Source organism: Procambarus clarkii, chromosome 79 (genome assembly GCF_040958095.1).
Source record: "Procambarus clarkii isolate CNS0578487 chromosome 79, FALCON_Pclarkii_2.0, whole genome shotgun sequence".
Taxonomy (NCBI): Eukaryota; Metazoa; Arthropoda; class Malacostraca; order Decapoda; family Cambaridae; genus Procambarus; species Procambarus clarkii.
Genome location: NC_091228.1, coordinates 23,902,892 through 23,918,040, shown reverse-complemented (window position 1 = coordinate 23,918,040; position 15,149 = coordinate 23,902,892). Strand labels below are relative to the sequence as shown.

The 15,149-nt window shown below is 40.5% G+C and overlaps 1 protein-coding gene across 1 annotated transcript in view; it reads right to left on the bottom strand.

Moving 5' to 3' along the window:
- The window catches only part of LOC123764585 (uncharacterized), a 23,771-nt gene extending 9,019 nt beyond the window's left edge, over window positions 1-14,752 (bottom strand). Inside the window, exons 1-3 of the mRNA XM_069314723.1 lie at window positions 14,698-14,752; window positions 13,685-13,707; window positions 13,411-13,440 (exon numbers count right to left, since the gene is read on the bottom strand). Coding sequence (XP_069170824.1) covers window positions 13,411-13,440; window positions 13,685-13,707; window positions 14,698-14,752 — 108 coding nt within the window. The remainder of the gene's footprint in view (window positions 1-13,410; window positions 13,441-13,684; window positions 13,708-14,697) is intronic.
- Window positions 14,753-15,149: the final 397 nt, after the last annotated feature.

Below are 15,149 nucleotides of genomic sequence, written 5' to 3'. Positions count from 1 at the left end.
CTCATTCTGACAGATCATCATATTGGTACCCTGGTACTGTGGTCTGCCCCGGGTCAAGAGTACCCAATCTTCTGCAATCTGACTGTAGGAGGACAAAGAGGGCCATAGTTCCTCTAGCTCGAACTTTAGTTGCTGAATTGGGACCTCAGCAGCAGTTCTCGTCACCAGTTGACACCTCGCACCCCTACACGTCAGTCAGAGATGATGATACATACAACGGTAGGGAATTAGCTTATTTTTTCAGAGCACAAAAGTTCGCTAATTCTGTAAGTATCATATTAAATTCAGTGGGAAAAACTTGCTTTATGTCCTATAGAGACTTGGCAAGGTATGCCTACATCCTTGGACTACCAATTTTACTTTTGAAGCATTTAACTGTTTCATTTGTTTTCGAAACTTTGTTTCATTTGTTAGTAGGATTTTCTTGCCCTTATTCTCTTACATGAGTACCGGGTACAAGATTTCCTGCGCCCTTGATTTCATTTAATCATTTAATATCTTTCACTTAACGTTAATTGTTAAAGATCACACAGGATAGGTACCAGTTGCCACGTTGTCCTGTTTCTGACATTTCATTATTGAACATTCGTGTACCTTTATTTGCTAATTTCACCATGTTTCGTCTCCAAACTTTCCGTGCAAATCCAGCAGGTGAAATAGGGACTTTAAGTCGTGCCAAGAGGACTGAACTACAAACTCTTGCACATGAGTATCAACTAGAAGTTCCCTACCAAGCCAACAAAAATGACCTACACAACCTGTTGCTGGATTACTATTTAGAGCAAGGTAAGATAGACTCTGAAACTCATGAAACTTACTATATTGCAGAGAAAACTGACTTGGCTACGATGAAACTTAAACTAGAGCTGGCCAAGATTGAACGTGAGCAGCAAAGAGAAGCAGCTGCCATACGAAGGGAAGAACAAGAACGCGAAGCTGCTTTGAGGAGAGAAGAACACGAACGTGAGGTCGCCTTGCTCCATGAACGTGAGAGAGTACAGCTTGAAACAAAACAACGCGAGTTGGAAATACAACGCGAACATGACAAGCAACAAGCAACTCTGGCTCTAGAGTGTCGTCAACGTGAAATCGCCTTGGAAACTTCACACTTCACTCAACGCCAACAAGCTACTGCCAATCTTCCCGTCAGTTTTAATATATCACATGCAAGTAAGTTAATGCCATCCTTTGTAGAAGCAGAAGTTGATGTGTTTTTTACCACCTTTGAAACCCTTGCTAATCAACTCAGTTGGCCTGTCGACCAATGGGCAACACTTCTCAGAGTCCATCTTACAGGTAGAGCTGCAGTCACACTCAGTACTTTGGCGTCTGAGAATGACTACTACACTCTGAAACAAGCAGTGTTAGACGCCTACCTACTTTCCACCGAAAGTTATAGAAGGAAATTCCGTGACCACCTGAAGGCAAGTACCACTACCTTCCTCGAGTTTGCTAACACGAAACGGAGGTATTTCATGAAATGGCTGGAAGCAGCACATGTCTCTACTTTTACAGAACTCGTCAACCTGATGCTTGTTGAAGAATTCTTGAGACGTGTGCCGCCTCCTGTCCGCCTCTACTTAGCAGATAAAGAAGAAACCGACTACCTGAAGTGTGCTAAGTCGGCTGACACTTACAGCCTCATCCACCGGCTGACACCTGAACCATCCTCCAGTAAGAAGTCGTGGTACAGTTACGAGAAGGTGAGCCCCGATCAAGCTGGTTCACAACTGTACTGCAAATATTGTAGACTCTATGGACATACCATAGACAAGTGTGGTAAGTCTCAATACAAGGGAACCACTGACCAACAACGACCCAAACCAACTCCTCCTAAGTCCGGTAAGCCTGTGATGAATGTTGGTGTTGATGTTAATGATCTTTCTCTTTTCAGTAACCACCTGTATACTGGAACTGTCTCTGCCAACGGTTCAAATCCGGAGGGACGTTTCAAATTGAAGATCTTGAGGGACACAGCGGCTCTACAATCGATCATCTTGAAGTCGGCTGTGCCCAACATAGTCTACACCGGGGAAACAGTCTTCATCACTGACCTCACTGCTACCACTCCATACCCTCTCGCCAGAGTCCACCTGGATTGTCCCTACGTGAACAGAGAAGTCCAAGTCGCCGTCAGGGAAAAGCCTTTTCCCATGCCTGGAGTGCAACTTCTCCTAGGCAACGACTTGGCAGAAGACCTGCAACCGACCAACCTGATCGTCATGGACAAACCCCAGGTGTGTAACTCTGTGCCAAGTAACCCTATTCTTGAGTATGTTCCAGCAGAGGTTCAAGAGAGTGATGAAGTTTCTCCTCCGGTTCTCGTGACCACCCGTGCACAAGCCGCACGTCCACAGCCAGCTGACTCTACTGCTACCGCTGTCCCTCAAGACCCTCAGAAACTACCCCCGCATCTGACCAAGTTGGAGTTCCGTAAGTTGCAGAGGGAAGATCTTACTTTAACACCATTGTTTTTCCAGGCTGAGACTCAACCCGACAGTATTCCTGGGTTCTTCCTAGAGAACGACTTGCTCTACCGCAGATATAGACCCAGTAAACTGAAGGAGGAGGACGATTGGGCCAACACCGAACAACTTGTGATTCCCACCAGCCTGCGGCCCACTATTCTACACCTGGCCCATGGAGCATTCTCCCACTACGGCTTCAACAAGACTTACCATGGGATTCGCCAAGACTACTACTGGCCAGGTATGGTAAATAACGTCAAACAGTACGTAAAACAGTGTCATACATGTCAGATGGCAGGCAAACCGAACGTCTCCATTCCCAGAGCACCACTGATTCCCATACAGGTGCCTGCGGAACCTTTCCACAGACTCATAATAGACTGTGTCGGTCCTTTACCTCGGACCAGTTCAGGTAACGCCTACATCCTAACCATCCTGTGTCCTACCACCAGATTTCCCATAGCAGTTCCAGTGAAGAACATCACGGCTGCTACGGTTATCAAACATCTACTGAAGATCTTCACTCAATACGGATTTCCCAGGGAGATTCAAAGTGACTGTGGCACCAACTTCACCAGTGATCTCTTCAAAAGGACACTGGAGGAGTTCAACATCAAACAGGTATTGTCCAGCCCCTATCATCCTGCTTCACAGGGTTCTCTTGAACGTAGTCATCAGACCATCAAAGCACTCTTGAAAAAGTTTTGTAGTGAAACCTCAAAGGATTGGGATAAGCAGATTGACCTAATAATGTGTATTTTCAGAAGTCTCCCCAATGAGTCCCTAGGAGTATCTCCTTATGAGATGCTCTACGGCCGTAAGTGCCGTACTCCCCTTAAGGCTTTCAAAGACTCTCTCAGAGATGCCACCTTCAGTGAGCATCAGAATGTGCCCCAGTTTCTTCAAAACCTTCAGCACATTCTAGAGAGAGTCCACCGCTTTGCCCATGATAATCTATTGAAAGCCCAGGTGAGAATGAAGACTCATTACGACCAGACCAGCAAAGTAAGAAAATTCAAGCCGGGAGACTTCGTCCTTGCTTATTTCCCTATCCCAGGTTCACCTTTACAAAACAGATTTTCAGGACCCTACTGCGTCAAAGAGTGCAGGAATAATAATAATTATGTGATAGAGACTCCAGATAGGCGGCGGAAGACCCAGCTGTGCCACGTCAACCTCCTGAAGCAATATAATGGTACTCCTCCCACTGTATTGATTAATTGTTCTACCTTCACAGAACCCTACATCCACAGTGAGACCATCCCGGCTTCTTCTCCCGAAAGCACTGACAAGGAGTCGGCGCTTTCTAATTCCAAAATCCTTAATGATCTTCCCAAATGCTTTCAGGATAATACTCGTGCTCCTATGCCCTCTTCTAATTCCACTCTCACCTCGTCAGATAAGCCCTACATCCTCCATGTCGACGCCAATGGTACCGACGATGGTGGTGTCGTGATGCAGCAACGAGGCGAGAAGAATACACCTGTCAGCGACTACTGCTACAAGGAACGACGGAACAATTGGCAAGGAGCTACTCTTCCTCATCCTGAAGCTTCAGCACTTCACTCCACACCTGAAAAGTGCTCGGTCCACCATCAATACGGACCACACCACCCTACACCTCCTGCAGCACGCCCACTTCTCATCTCAACGTCTTCTACTATGGGCTTGTTAACTGCAGAAATTCAACCTGGAGACACGCTATACCAAGAGTCTGACAACATCTTAGCCCATGACCTCTCCAGAGTTTATGAAGTAGAAGCAACTCCATCCATTACTCCACCACATAACGACGTACTTCTTCCAGAACCGCAGGCTTCGGGGGAGAGTTGTGACGATAATCTCCTTCAAGAGATTGAGCCTGCTCTTCCCTCCAAAATTACGTCTTCACAATTATATAAAAGACTATGGAAGAAATGTCCAACAACAACACCAGCACCAGCAAGGCTTGCAAGGGTGAGCAGAAACGTATGCAGCCCGCCACCTGTTCGGACCCAAATCACCAAACTACCCGTTGATCGCTACGGCTCCGCTGATTGGTCGCCGGTCTGGCTGCACCTGCACTCGCCCCCCAATACTACCCGATGTCTGGGGTCGCCCCAACATCAGTCTTCAGAATGTTCCGTGCTTTCGTAGCCAGCACACCTCCCAGCTAGACTCTAGAGTGTACTGAGAGAGGTGGTGGCTTTAAGCCAATATTCCAGCACCTCCCACTTACTGTTGTATTGCACTTCTTGTTATTTTGCCTTAACGTAACTTTTCATTTTGTCATTTAAGTATTCTTATTATTTTGATTCATTGATTTTATTATAAGAATTTGTTTGTGCATTATTTTCATGTTTTGATTTATTTAACGTAATTAAAATTTCATTGTTAAAGTTTACTTGTGTTTTGTGTGTCTTCTCCTTACCTTATCACAGACGAAGTTCCAGTTTTTCTATTTTTTTTTTATAACTATGTGACGAGGCCATACCCCTAGCCTTAAACAGCCGAACACCAACGCGTTACCGTCACAATATATATATATATATATATATATATATATATATATATATATATATATATATATATAAATATATATATATATATATATATATATATATATATATATATATAAATATATATATATATATATATATATATATATATATATATATATAAATATATATATATATATATATATATATATATATATATATATATATATATATATATATATATATATATATATATACCTATGTTATCATTATTGTAACTTTTTATGTATAATGACATTTTGAAATAAAGTTAGATATATATACACACATACCAAAAGAATAGGGGTGGTAGGAGAAAAAAAATATCAAAGTGTTCAGTGATGATCCACAAGGTCTTCTCTGAGTACTCTTTATTTTCTTCTCCGAGGCTATGGGTCCCTACACTTGCACCAGAGGTACAAGTGTAGAGGAGGTATATATATATATATATATATATATATATATATATATATATATATATATATATATATATATATATATATATATATATATATATATATATGTCGTACCTAGTAGCCAGAACTCACTTTTTGGCCTACTATGCAAGGCCCGATTTGCCTAATAAGCCAAGTTTTCATGAATTAATTGTTTTTCGACTACCTAACCTACCTAACCTAACCTAACCTAACTTTTTCGGCTACCTAACCAAACCTAACCTATAAAGATAGGTTAGGTTAGGTTAGGTAGGGTTGGATAGGTTCGGTCATATATCTACGTTAATTTTAACTCCAATAAAAAAAAATTGACCTCATACATAATGAAATGGGTAGCTTTATCATTTCATAAGAAAAAAATTAGAAAAAATATATTAATTCAGGAAAACTTGGCTTATTAGGCAAATCGGGCCTTGCATAGTGGGCCAAAAAGTGAGTTCTGGCTACTAGGTACGACATATATATATATATATATATATATATATATATATATATATATACATATGTCGTACCTAGTAGCCAGAACGCACTTCTCAGCCTACTATGCATGGCCTGATTTGCCTAATAAGCCAAGTTTTCATGAATTAATTGTTTTTCGGCAACCTAACCTACCTAACCTAACCTAACCTAACTTTTTCCGCTACCTAACCTAACCTAACCTATAAAGATAGGTTAGGTTAGGTTAGGTAGGGTTGGTTAGGTTCGGTCATATATCTACGTTAATTTTACCTCTAATAAAAAAAAATTGACCTCATACATAATGAAATGGGTAGCTTTATCATTTCATAAGAAAAAAAATAGAGAAAATATATTAATTCAGGAAAACTTGGCTTATTAGGCAAATCAGGCCTTGCATAGTAGGCTGAGAAGTGCGTTCTGGCTACTAGGTACGACATATATATATATATATATATATATATATATATATATATATATATATATATATATATATATATATATATATCGTACCTAATAGCCAGAACGCACTTCTCGGCCTACTATGCAAGGCCCGATTTCGCTAATAGGGCGAGTGATTTTCTTTATTTTCAATCAATTGTTTCCATTTAGTTTATTTGAATTATTATTATTATATTATGTTAGGAACATAAATTATTGACTTAGTTGTGTTAGTTTAGGTTAGATTAGGTTAGGTAAGGTTCGGTCATATATTTAAGTTAGTTTTAACTCAACTTAGAATATACTAAGTTCGTGTATACTTTAAGCATACACGAACGTTCGAGCTTATAACATTACCAATAATTGTGAAAAACGTACGTTTCTTATTTTACATTTCCGCCCAATTTCATTCGATTTCTGAATTCGTCTCCGTAGCGGATATATACTGAAACGTTGAGCGGGGAGCCTGATAACTCACTCCAAATTCAATTCAGGCGAGGACGTTCGAGTCAAAATATTATCGCTACTTCCTTGTCTATTGAAGGTTTCTTTATGGTCCCTGGTTATTGTATAGTATATTGGTCATGGACCCGGTTAGGTTAGGTTAAGTTAGGTTAGGTAAGGTTAGGTTAGATTAGGTTTGTTGAGGTTAGGTTAGGACACTGTATTAGTGTACTTGACAAGAGGCTGGTGTGAGGACACTGTATCAGTGTACTTGACAAGTGGCTGGTGTGAGGACACTGTATCAGTGTACTTGACAAGAGGCTGGTGTAAGGACACTGTATCAGTGCACTTGACAAGTGGCTGGTGTGAGGACACTGTATCAGCGTACTTGACAAGAGGCTGGTGTGAGGACACTGCATCAGCGTACTTGACAAGAGGCTGGTGTGAGGACACTGTATCAGTGTACTTGACAAGTGGCTGGTGTGAGGACACTGTATTAGTGTACTTGACAAGTGGCTGGTGTGAGGACACGGTATCAGTGTATTTGACAAGTGGCTGGTGTAAGGACACTGTATCAGTCTATTGGACAGGAGGCAGGTGTAAATACACTGTATCAGTGTACTTGACAAGAGCCTAAAGTAAGGACAGTTAAAATTGAAAGGGTTAATTTTAAGGGCCTTTGTTTACATTTTTTTTGGATTAATTTACACAAATTTACAGTAAATGTAATAATAATCATAATAATCAGATGACGTAATATCTTTAAACATCAGCAGTATACTCAATATTTAGATTTAGATTTCCAATTTACATTTATCAATCATTACACTTGTCAAATTCTGAATGAGAAACTAACGGCTAATAACGTAGGTGTACATCAGTCTAAATTATCACAATAACGGCTGAACTTAACAAGTGAACATCAGTCTTAAATTATCACAATAACGGCTGAACTTAACAGGTGAACATCAGTCTAAATTATCACAATAACGGCTGAACTTAACAGGTGAACATCTGTCTAAATCATCACAATAACGGCTGAACTTAACAGGTGAACATCTGTCTAAATCATCACAATAACGGCTGAACTTAACAAGTGAACATCAGTCTAAATTATTACAATAACGGCTGAACTTAACAAGTGAACATCTGTCTAAATCATCACAATAACGGCTGAACTTAACAAGTGAACATCAGTCTAAATTATTACAATAACGGCTGAACTTAACAAGTGAACATTAGTCTAAATCATCACAATAACGGCTGAACTTAACAAGTGAACATTAGTCTAAATTATTACAATAACGGCTGAACTTAACAGGTGTACATCAGTCTAAATCAAACTTTACATTATGGCTTTAAGTGAGTAACATTCAACTTACAATATGAAAGGAGAGATCGGTATATTGGGAAAATTTAGTGTAGTTTACCATTATAGCAGTGAGAAGTTTACCATTATAGCAGTGAGAAGTTTACCATTATAGCAGTGAGAAGTTTACCATTATAGCAGTGAGAAGTTTACCATTATAGCAGTGAGAAGTTTACCATTATAGCAGTGAGAAGTTTACCATTATAGCAGTGAGAAATATCGACACATTCTACAAAAAATAGGAAGATGAAGAAAACAATTTACATGACTGATGTGAACGAATCATTCGACGAATTTACATAAAAAATTACATTCACACCCTCAGCTTACACAATCAACAGAGTCTAGGACAATCCCGGATCACAATCACTTCAATCACACAACTTTTGCAACATAAAGATCTGACTTCACTGGAACTCAAAATGCCAGTCAGTAAACCATTTTCTGGTGACAGAAGTTTCCTCAATTTTACAATTATTCAGCTTGTAGAGGGAGGGTCTCCCCCTCCTTCCTCTGTTGACCTGTGACCGCTGAGGTCACCCAAATTGTTCCGCGCCGAGGTCTAGTCACGGCTCGTGACACCACTGATGGTGACAACTCATTATTCTAACAATCAGGATACTCTTGATACTATAAACAGAAATACTATACAATTTGAATGAAGAGTAATTTCTCTAAATTAGTGAATTCTGTAAAATAATTCATTATACGAAACTGAACAAAGCGCCATATTTTCACCGCCACTCCCCCCCCCCCATAGGGGGTGCGACCATGTGCTCGGGTCACCACACGTGGGTCCAGCTTCCCGTTCTCCCATGCGTTGATAAAACATTCTAGATCATTCCTACAACAGCTAGTTTGTTACAATATCATGTTTATTACTATTATATAATCAATAAATGAACTTAGGAGAAATGCTAACCCCAGATTTTAGAGACAAACTTTACATATAATGTGTAGGTTTCATGTAAATTTAGTAAACAATGAAAGAGTTATACGAAGATTTATGTTACTTGAAAAAAAATAAGTAAAAAATAAAGTCTAAGGTGCAACCATCTGTGGCTGAGGTTGACATCAACCAATTTCCTGGCCCCCTTGGCACCCTTACAGATAGGCTTACGTGCAGTCAGGTGTATAAGTTTCATGCAAATCCTCTGATAAACAAATAAGAAAAATACAATTGAAAAAAAAAATTAACTTATTTTTTTTAATAAAACTATTTATATTTTTGTTTTAATATTTGCTATTGTAATAGCTGCGAGTCGTAGACATGATTTGATTTGACACTTGTGTTTGATAATCGTTTTTCACCATTTTGGAAAATTATTGACACATAATTCAATATTTGTTTCTTCCTTCCTATTTATGCTACGATGCTGAGACTTGGACCAGATGAAACCCTTTTCATATACAATTTGTCAAAAAAGTTTTATTGAAATCAAACCATTTTGAAAAACGTACCTAATGACCCCGTAAATTACGGGTTATTCATGCTCGTGCCACCTCTCGAGTGGCTTATTCTTCATCAATAAATCAGTCGTTAAATGTGACCAAGAGGCCGATAAGTTACGGATGAGTACTTGGATAAGTTACTAGGAGGTGAGGGAGGGAATTACCAGGGAAAGCGCCAAGCCATTAGACTATATATAGCACTTAGAAGGAGGTCAGGGATCAATATACCACCCCACCAAATGAAAAAAGAACGATATCACGAGCTCCGACAGTGCTTCAAGTGCTACGACCTCTCCCACTCCGCTTCACGCAGGTCGGCGTTCAATCCCCGACCGTCCAAGATGTTAGGCACCATTCCTTTCCCCCATCCCATCCTAAATTCTTATCCTGACCCCTTCCAAGTGCTATATAGTTATAGTGACTTAGCGCTTTCCCCTGAAAATTCCCTTCCCTTCCCTTCCATCTGTAAATCAACAACCCATCACTGCCTCCTCTGTAACAGCAGTCACCCTGCAATTTAACACCTCTGCTCCCGCAGACAGGAAAAATCAAGGCCCAGGTTGAAGCCAAGAAAAGCAACCTTTCTAACCCCGCCACCAGAGCCCCTGACGCTATACCCAACACCTCAGCTCCCACCAACCAACCAGAAGACTTCCCAGTCATACCAAGCAGTGATTTCTCCCACCAGTCGACCCAGGCATCACACTAGGGACCCAAGACCCAACCAGCACCCTCGCCACCCCTTGTATCACGTGCCGGCATTATCCCTGGTCTTATACGACTAGCGGAGAGGCTTGCCGGACCAGACACCACCGATTCATCAGGGAACATAATGGGCTGTACCTAGCCAATGGCCTGGACCCCATTACAGCCCCTGACGTAAGTGTCACTACTTCCCCTACCGCACAGGAGACTTCCACAAGGTCGACCACTAGGTCGATCTCAACTCAGACTTCAGCTCCGCTAAAGACCCAGGCTGCACCAACAGCAGCATCCTCCAATCCAGCCCCAAAAGCTCCCACCATCACCGTCTTAGCAGAGGCGCTCGCAGACGTGCTCTCTCTGACCACCCACAACACCACCAACGTGACCGAACCAGCTTCTTCCACAACTCATCGACTCCAGAGCCAACCTCTGGCTGAGAGACCACAACCACCAACAACGGACTACGCCACGGACCCCTCAGACGAGGACCTCTCAGTAAGAGCTCAATCACTGCGACACTTCCCCTACTACAAGATCTCCTCATGGAGGCCACATCACCCAACCCCACAATGACAGCACAGCCATGTCCACTCGCAGCAAGTCTCAGGCTAAGAACAAACGGGAGACCTGGAGGCCTTCACTAACTCACCAGCTCTATAGTTGGTATAGCTTTACCTTCGAGACAGCCCCCCCCTTTCCTTCCACCAGCCTCATTCCTCCATCCCCCCACCCCCCTCAAAAAAATCCATCCATCTACATATCTCCAGTATCTGCTATTGGTACTAGTAATAGCTCCAAAGTGCCTCCACTTACGGGCTATTCATGTCCGTGCTATCTTTTGGGTGGCTTAATCTATATCATCATCATTGGAGTCAGGGTAAGGATTTGGGATGGAACGTGGGGATGGGAATAGTGCCCAACCACTTGGACGGTCGGGGATTGAACGTCGACCTGCATGAAGCGCGACTGTCGCTCTACCGTCCCGCCCAAATGAGTGAATATTGCTGACAGCAAAACTGTGTCAGCTCTGAAGATGCATCGGACAAATTGCTTTAATATCATAAACAATGTTTTGTGTAGCCATTTTGAGCAAGAGTTGATTAATGCCATAAGTAATAGTCAGTACAGTTTGTTGCTAGATGAGTCTAATGGCATTACAGTTCCGAAGTTATTAGGAGTAGCCACGATGACCAAACTACATATCAGAAGATGGAGAAGCGACGACATTTCGGTCCGTCCAAGTCCATTCGTATATCATCATGCGACTTGATAGTGGTCTAGGACAGACCGAAACGTCGTCGCTTCATCCTGAGCACTCTAGGTGCAAACTCTGTGAGCAGGAACTGGGGTCATGATCTGGCACACTTTCACCGAATATCTAGTTATCAGACCATTCAGACCCGTTTACATGCGGTACCTGGATCTTTGCAATTATTCACTCTGGAGTTCTTGAGGATATCCTCATATTGCACCCAAAATTTGCCAGTGCAAGCTGTTGAGCATAAGCGCCCTGTATGACTAACCATCCTGCGAGATGGGTACTTTTAGTATCACTGTTACCTTATTCACTCCTGTGTTCATGATGCTATCCTCATAATGCACCAAAAGTTTACCAGTGCAGACTATTTATCACGTGCCTCTGTATGACTAACCATCTTGTGTGATGGGGATCTTTAGCATCACGTAGCTAGCTTCTTGACACAATGTACATCCCTTCATATAGTTTAGGGCAGCTGTACAAATAGTTTAGGGCAGCTGTACAAATAGTTTAGGGCAGCTGTACAAATAGTTTAGGGCAGCTGTACAAATAGTTTAGGGCAGCTGTACAAATAGTTTAGGGCAGCTGTACAAATAGTTTAGGGCAGCTGTACAAATGCAGATGTACCTAAATGTGTTAATGAAAAAAAGTAACTTCTTCATGTTGTGATGTGGTTTGGTCATCATCTCTTCAGCCACGATATTGCCACTCATCGTCAGCATAGAAGTGTGCATTATTTATCATTATAAAGCTGAGTCAGGGAGGCCTGACGGCTAAGTGGACAGCACTTGGGATTCGTAGTCCTAAGGTTCCGGTTTCTATCTCCGGCTGAGAAGGAAACAAATGGGAAGAGTGCACTCCTGATGGCCCTGTTCACCTAGCAGTAAATAGGTGGGGTTAGACAGCTGCTCCGGGCTGCGTCCTGGGGATGTGTAACAAAAAGGAGACCTGGTCGAGGACCGGACCGCGGGGACGCTAAGCCCCGAAATCGTCTCAAGATAACCTCAAGATAACATGTCTTGGACTGGTTCTGTTTGAAAAATGAGATGTTGAGAGTACTGTAAAGGGAATTAAATTATTATTATCGAATAAAAAGTCGGACTTAAGAACCTTGTTGGAATAGGAACGAGTATTATGACTTGAATTAATAACGAAGATTAAGCAGTATTAAAAGAGGAAGTTCCATCAATCATTTTAATAACATGTGGTCGCAACTCCATACAGTAGGCAGATCCTCACGCACACATTTTAATGTCTACTCAGAAATTTGGGTAGATATTCAACGAGTTTCTCAGTGCAAAAACCCACAAATGGTTCTTTCACTCCGCTGTTAGAGAAGTTGAATGTAAAAGGTTATTTGAATCTCGCAATGCTGGATTACCTGCTGACGTTTGAACAAGGCGGTTGTCTATTCAACCAGCTGTGGGTCGAATATTTATATACAATCGTCAGAATTGAAGGATCATTTTAAGAAAACGAGAAAAATTTAAAGGTCTTACTCAGCTGAAATTATTTTTGACATGTATTCAGAAACTTTTTTTTAAGCATTTCTGCTTTTTAGGCGAATTGTACTTAGTCAAGTGCAGAGTCAACAAATTATTTGAGTCCAAAAATATTGATAAAGTTGCTGGATTATCTACTTCTGCTTTTTAGATCAACTATAAACAAAGTTGTGATTCCTACCTGCAATGTTAATTTGCTCACATGCAATATTAAAGAATGTTTGCACCAAAGCCATATCTGGGATACCTCATTTAAACAAAAGTCAAAGAAGTAAAAGGGAATAAACTTATTACAAGAAATGAAGAATATATTTTGAGACACCGATCTCAATGTTTTTTCTTACCTCTGTTCTAACAGTGCAGTCATCGGCTGCCTGATCAAACAAAACTGTTTTAGCATATAATACATTCAAGCCAAGCCAAGTCTTCAGTTTGTGAAGTTATCAAGCATTTAGATGCTTCACAAGAAATAACAGCTAAAGCTGAAGACCAATTAGCAGAAATAAATTGATTAGAGTAATTAAAAACATACATACATATTCTGAGAAAGGTTCTTCAATGTGCAGATCCCGCCGGTTCAAATCTATGTGAAGAAATTAGCACCTATGTCATCTATACCTTAATATTACCGGATTCAAATGCTGAAATGGAAAAAGTATTCAGCTTTATAAACTACATAAAATCTTAACCGAGAAATGAGATGAAATTAGAACGCTAAAGACCATTTTGATGGTCCAATTCAGTTTATCCAGATTAGAGAAACGTTGCAACTCTCGCGACCTACCAGTCCAACCACTTGAGCTGGACGGTAGAGCGACGGTCTCGCTTCATGCAGGCCGGCGTTCAAAACCCCTACCGTCCAAGTGGTTGGGCACCATTTCTTCCCCTCCGTCCCATCCCCATTCCTTATCCTAATATTGTTGTTTTTGTTTTAGATTCACCTTCTCGGAACAAAAGTTCCAAATAGCAAGGGATATGGTGAGTCCGTAGTAGACTTACCTGGCTATGCTATCCTGATATCTTCCCAGTGCTATAGTCTCTAGGTGGAATGGCGCTTCATACCGGTCCCATTCCAAATCCTTATATCATGATTTCTTTCAAGTGCTATACAGTCGTAATGGCTTTGCGCTTTCCCTTCTCGCGATCTACCATCTAAGGTGCTGAATGACTTGATAACGATCGCTGCAGACAGAATGATCTTGAAGTTCCTTCTCAACCAGGCCCATCTATACTGCTGAGGTTCAAGAGGACGAGTTTTGGGTTTTATTTACTGTAGAATGTTGTTGTTAAAGATTCGCTACTTGGAACAAAGTTCCAAGTAGCACGGGCTATGGTGAGCCCGTAGATATTACTGTAGAAGTATCATAGTAGACTAATATTATTAATCTTTACTATTTCACTGAATTTCAGAGTTATTATATTATTATTTTTTTCAAAAACTGTGTCGGAGGACTATTTATGCGTTATAAATTGTTAAAGATTATTTCTTAGATAATCTCATATCAGGCCTGACACGAGACTGTTTAAGATCAAGTACGTTTATTGAGACAATAAAATACATCTCACAGGTAGAGTAGCTGAGGCTATTTCTATCCGCAATGAAATTGTTGTGAACACGTTGATGGACTCACCAGATGAGTCCTGAACGTTTCCTCCATGCCCAGTTAAGCTCACCAAGATCACCATTGTGAATGTCCCAAAGTTCACATCTTCACATCCATACAACCTTAGATGGTGTTAAATCATTGGGTTTTCGACCACGTATCAAGACTGAATTCACTCAAAATAAATTTTGTTCTGACTTTTTAGGTCTTTAATAGTATCAGAAAAATTTACAAATTGACAGTGTGTCCGTGTAGTTGACAAGAGGCTGGTGGAGTGTATAATAGTAATAATAATAATAATAATAATAATAATAATAATAATAATAATAATAATAATAATAATAATAATAATAATAATAATAATAATAATAATATATTAATAATAATAATAATAATAATAATAATAATAATAATAATAATAATAATAATAATAATAATAATAATATAATAATAATAATAATAATAATAATATATTAATA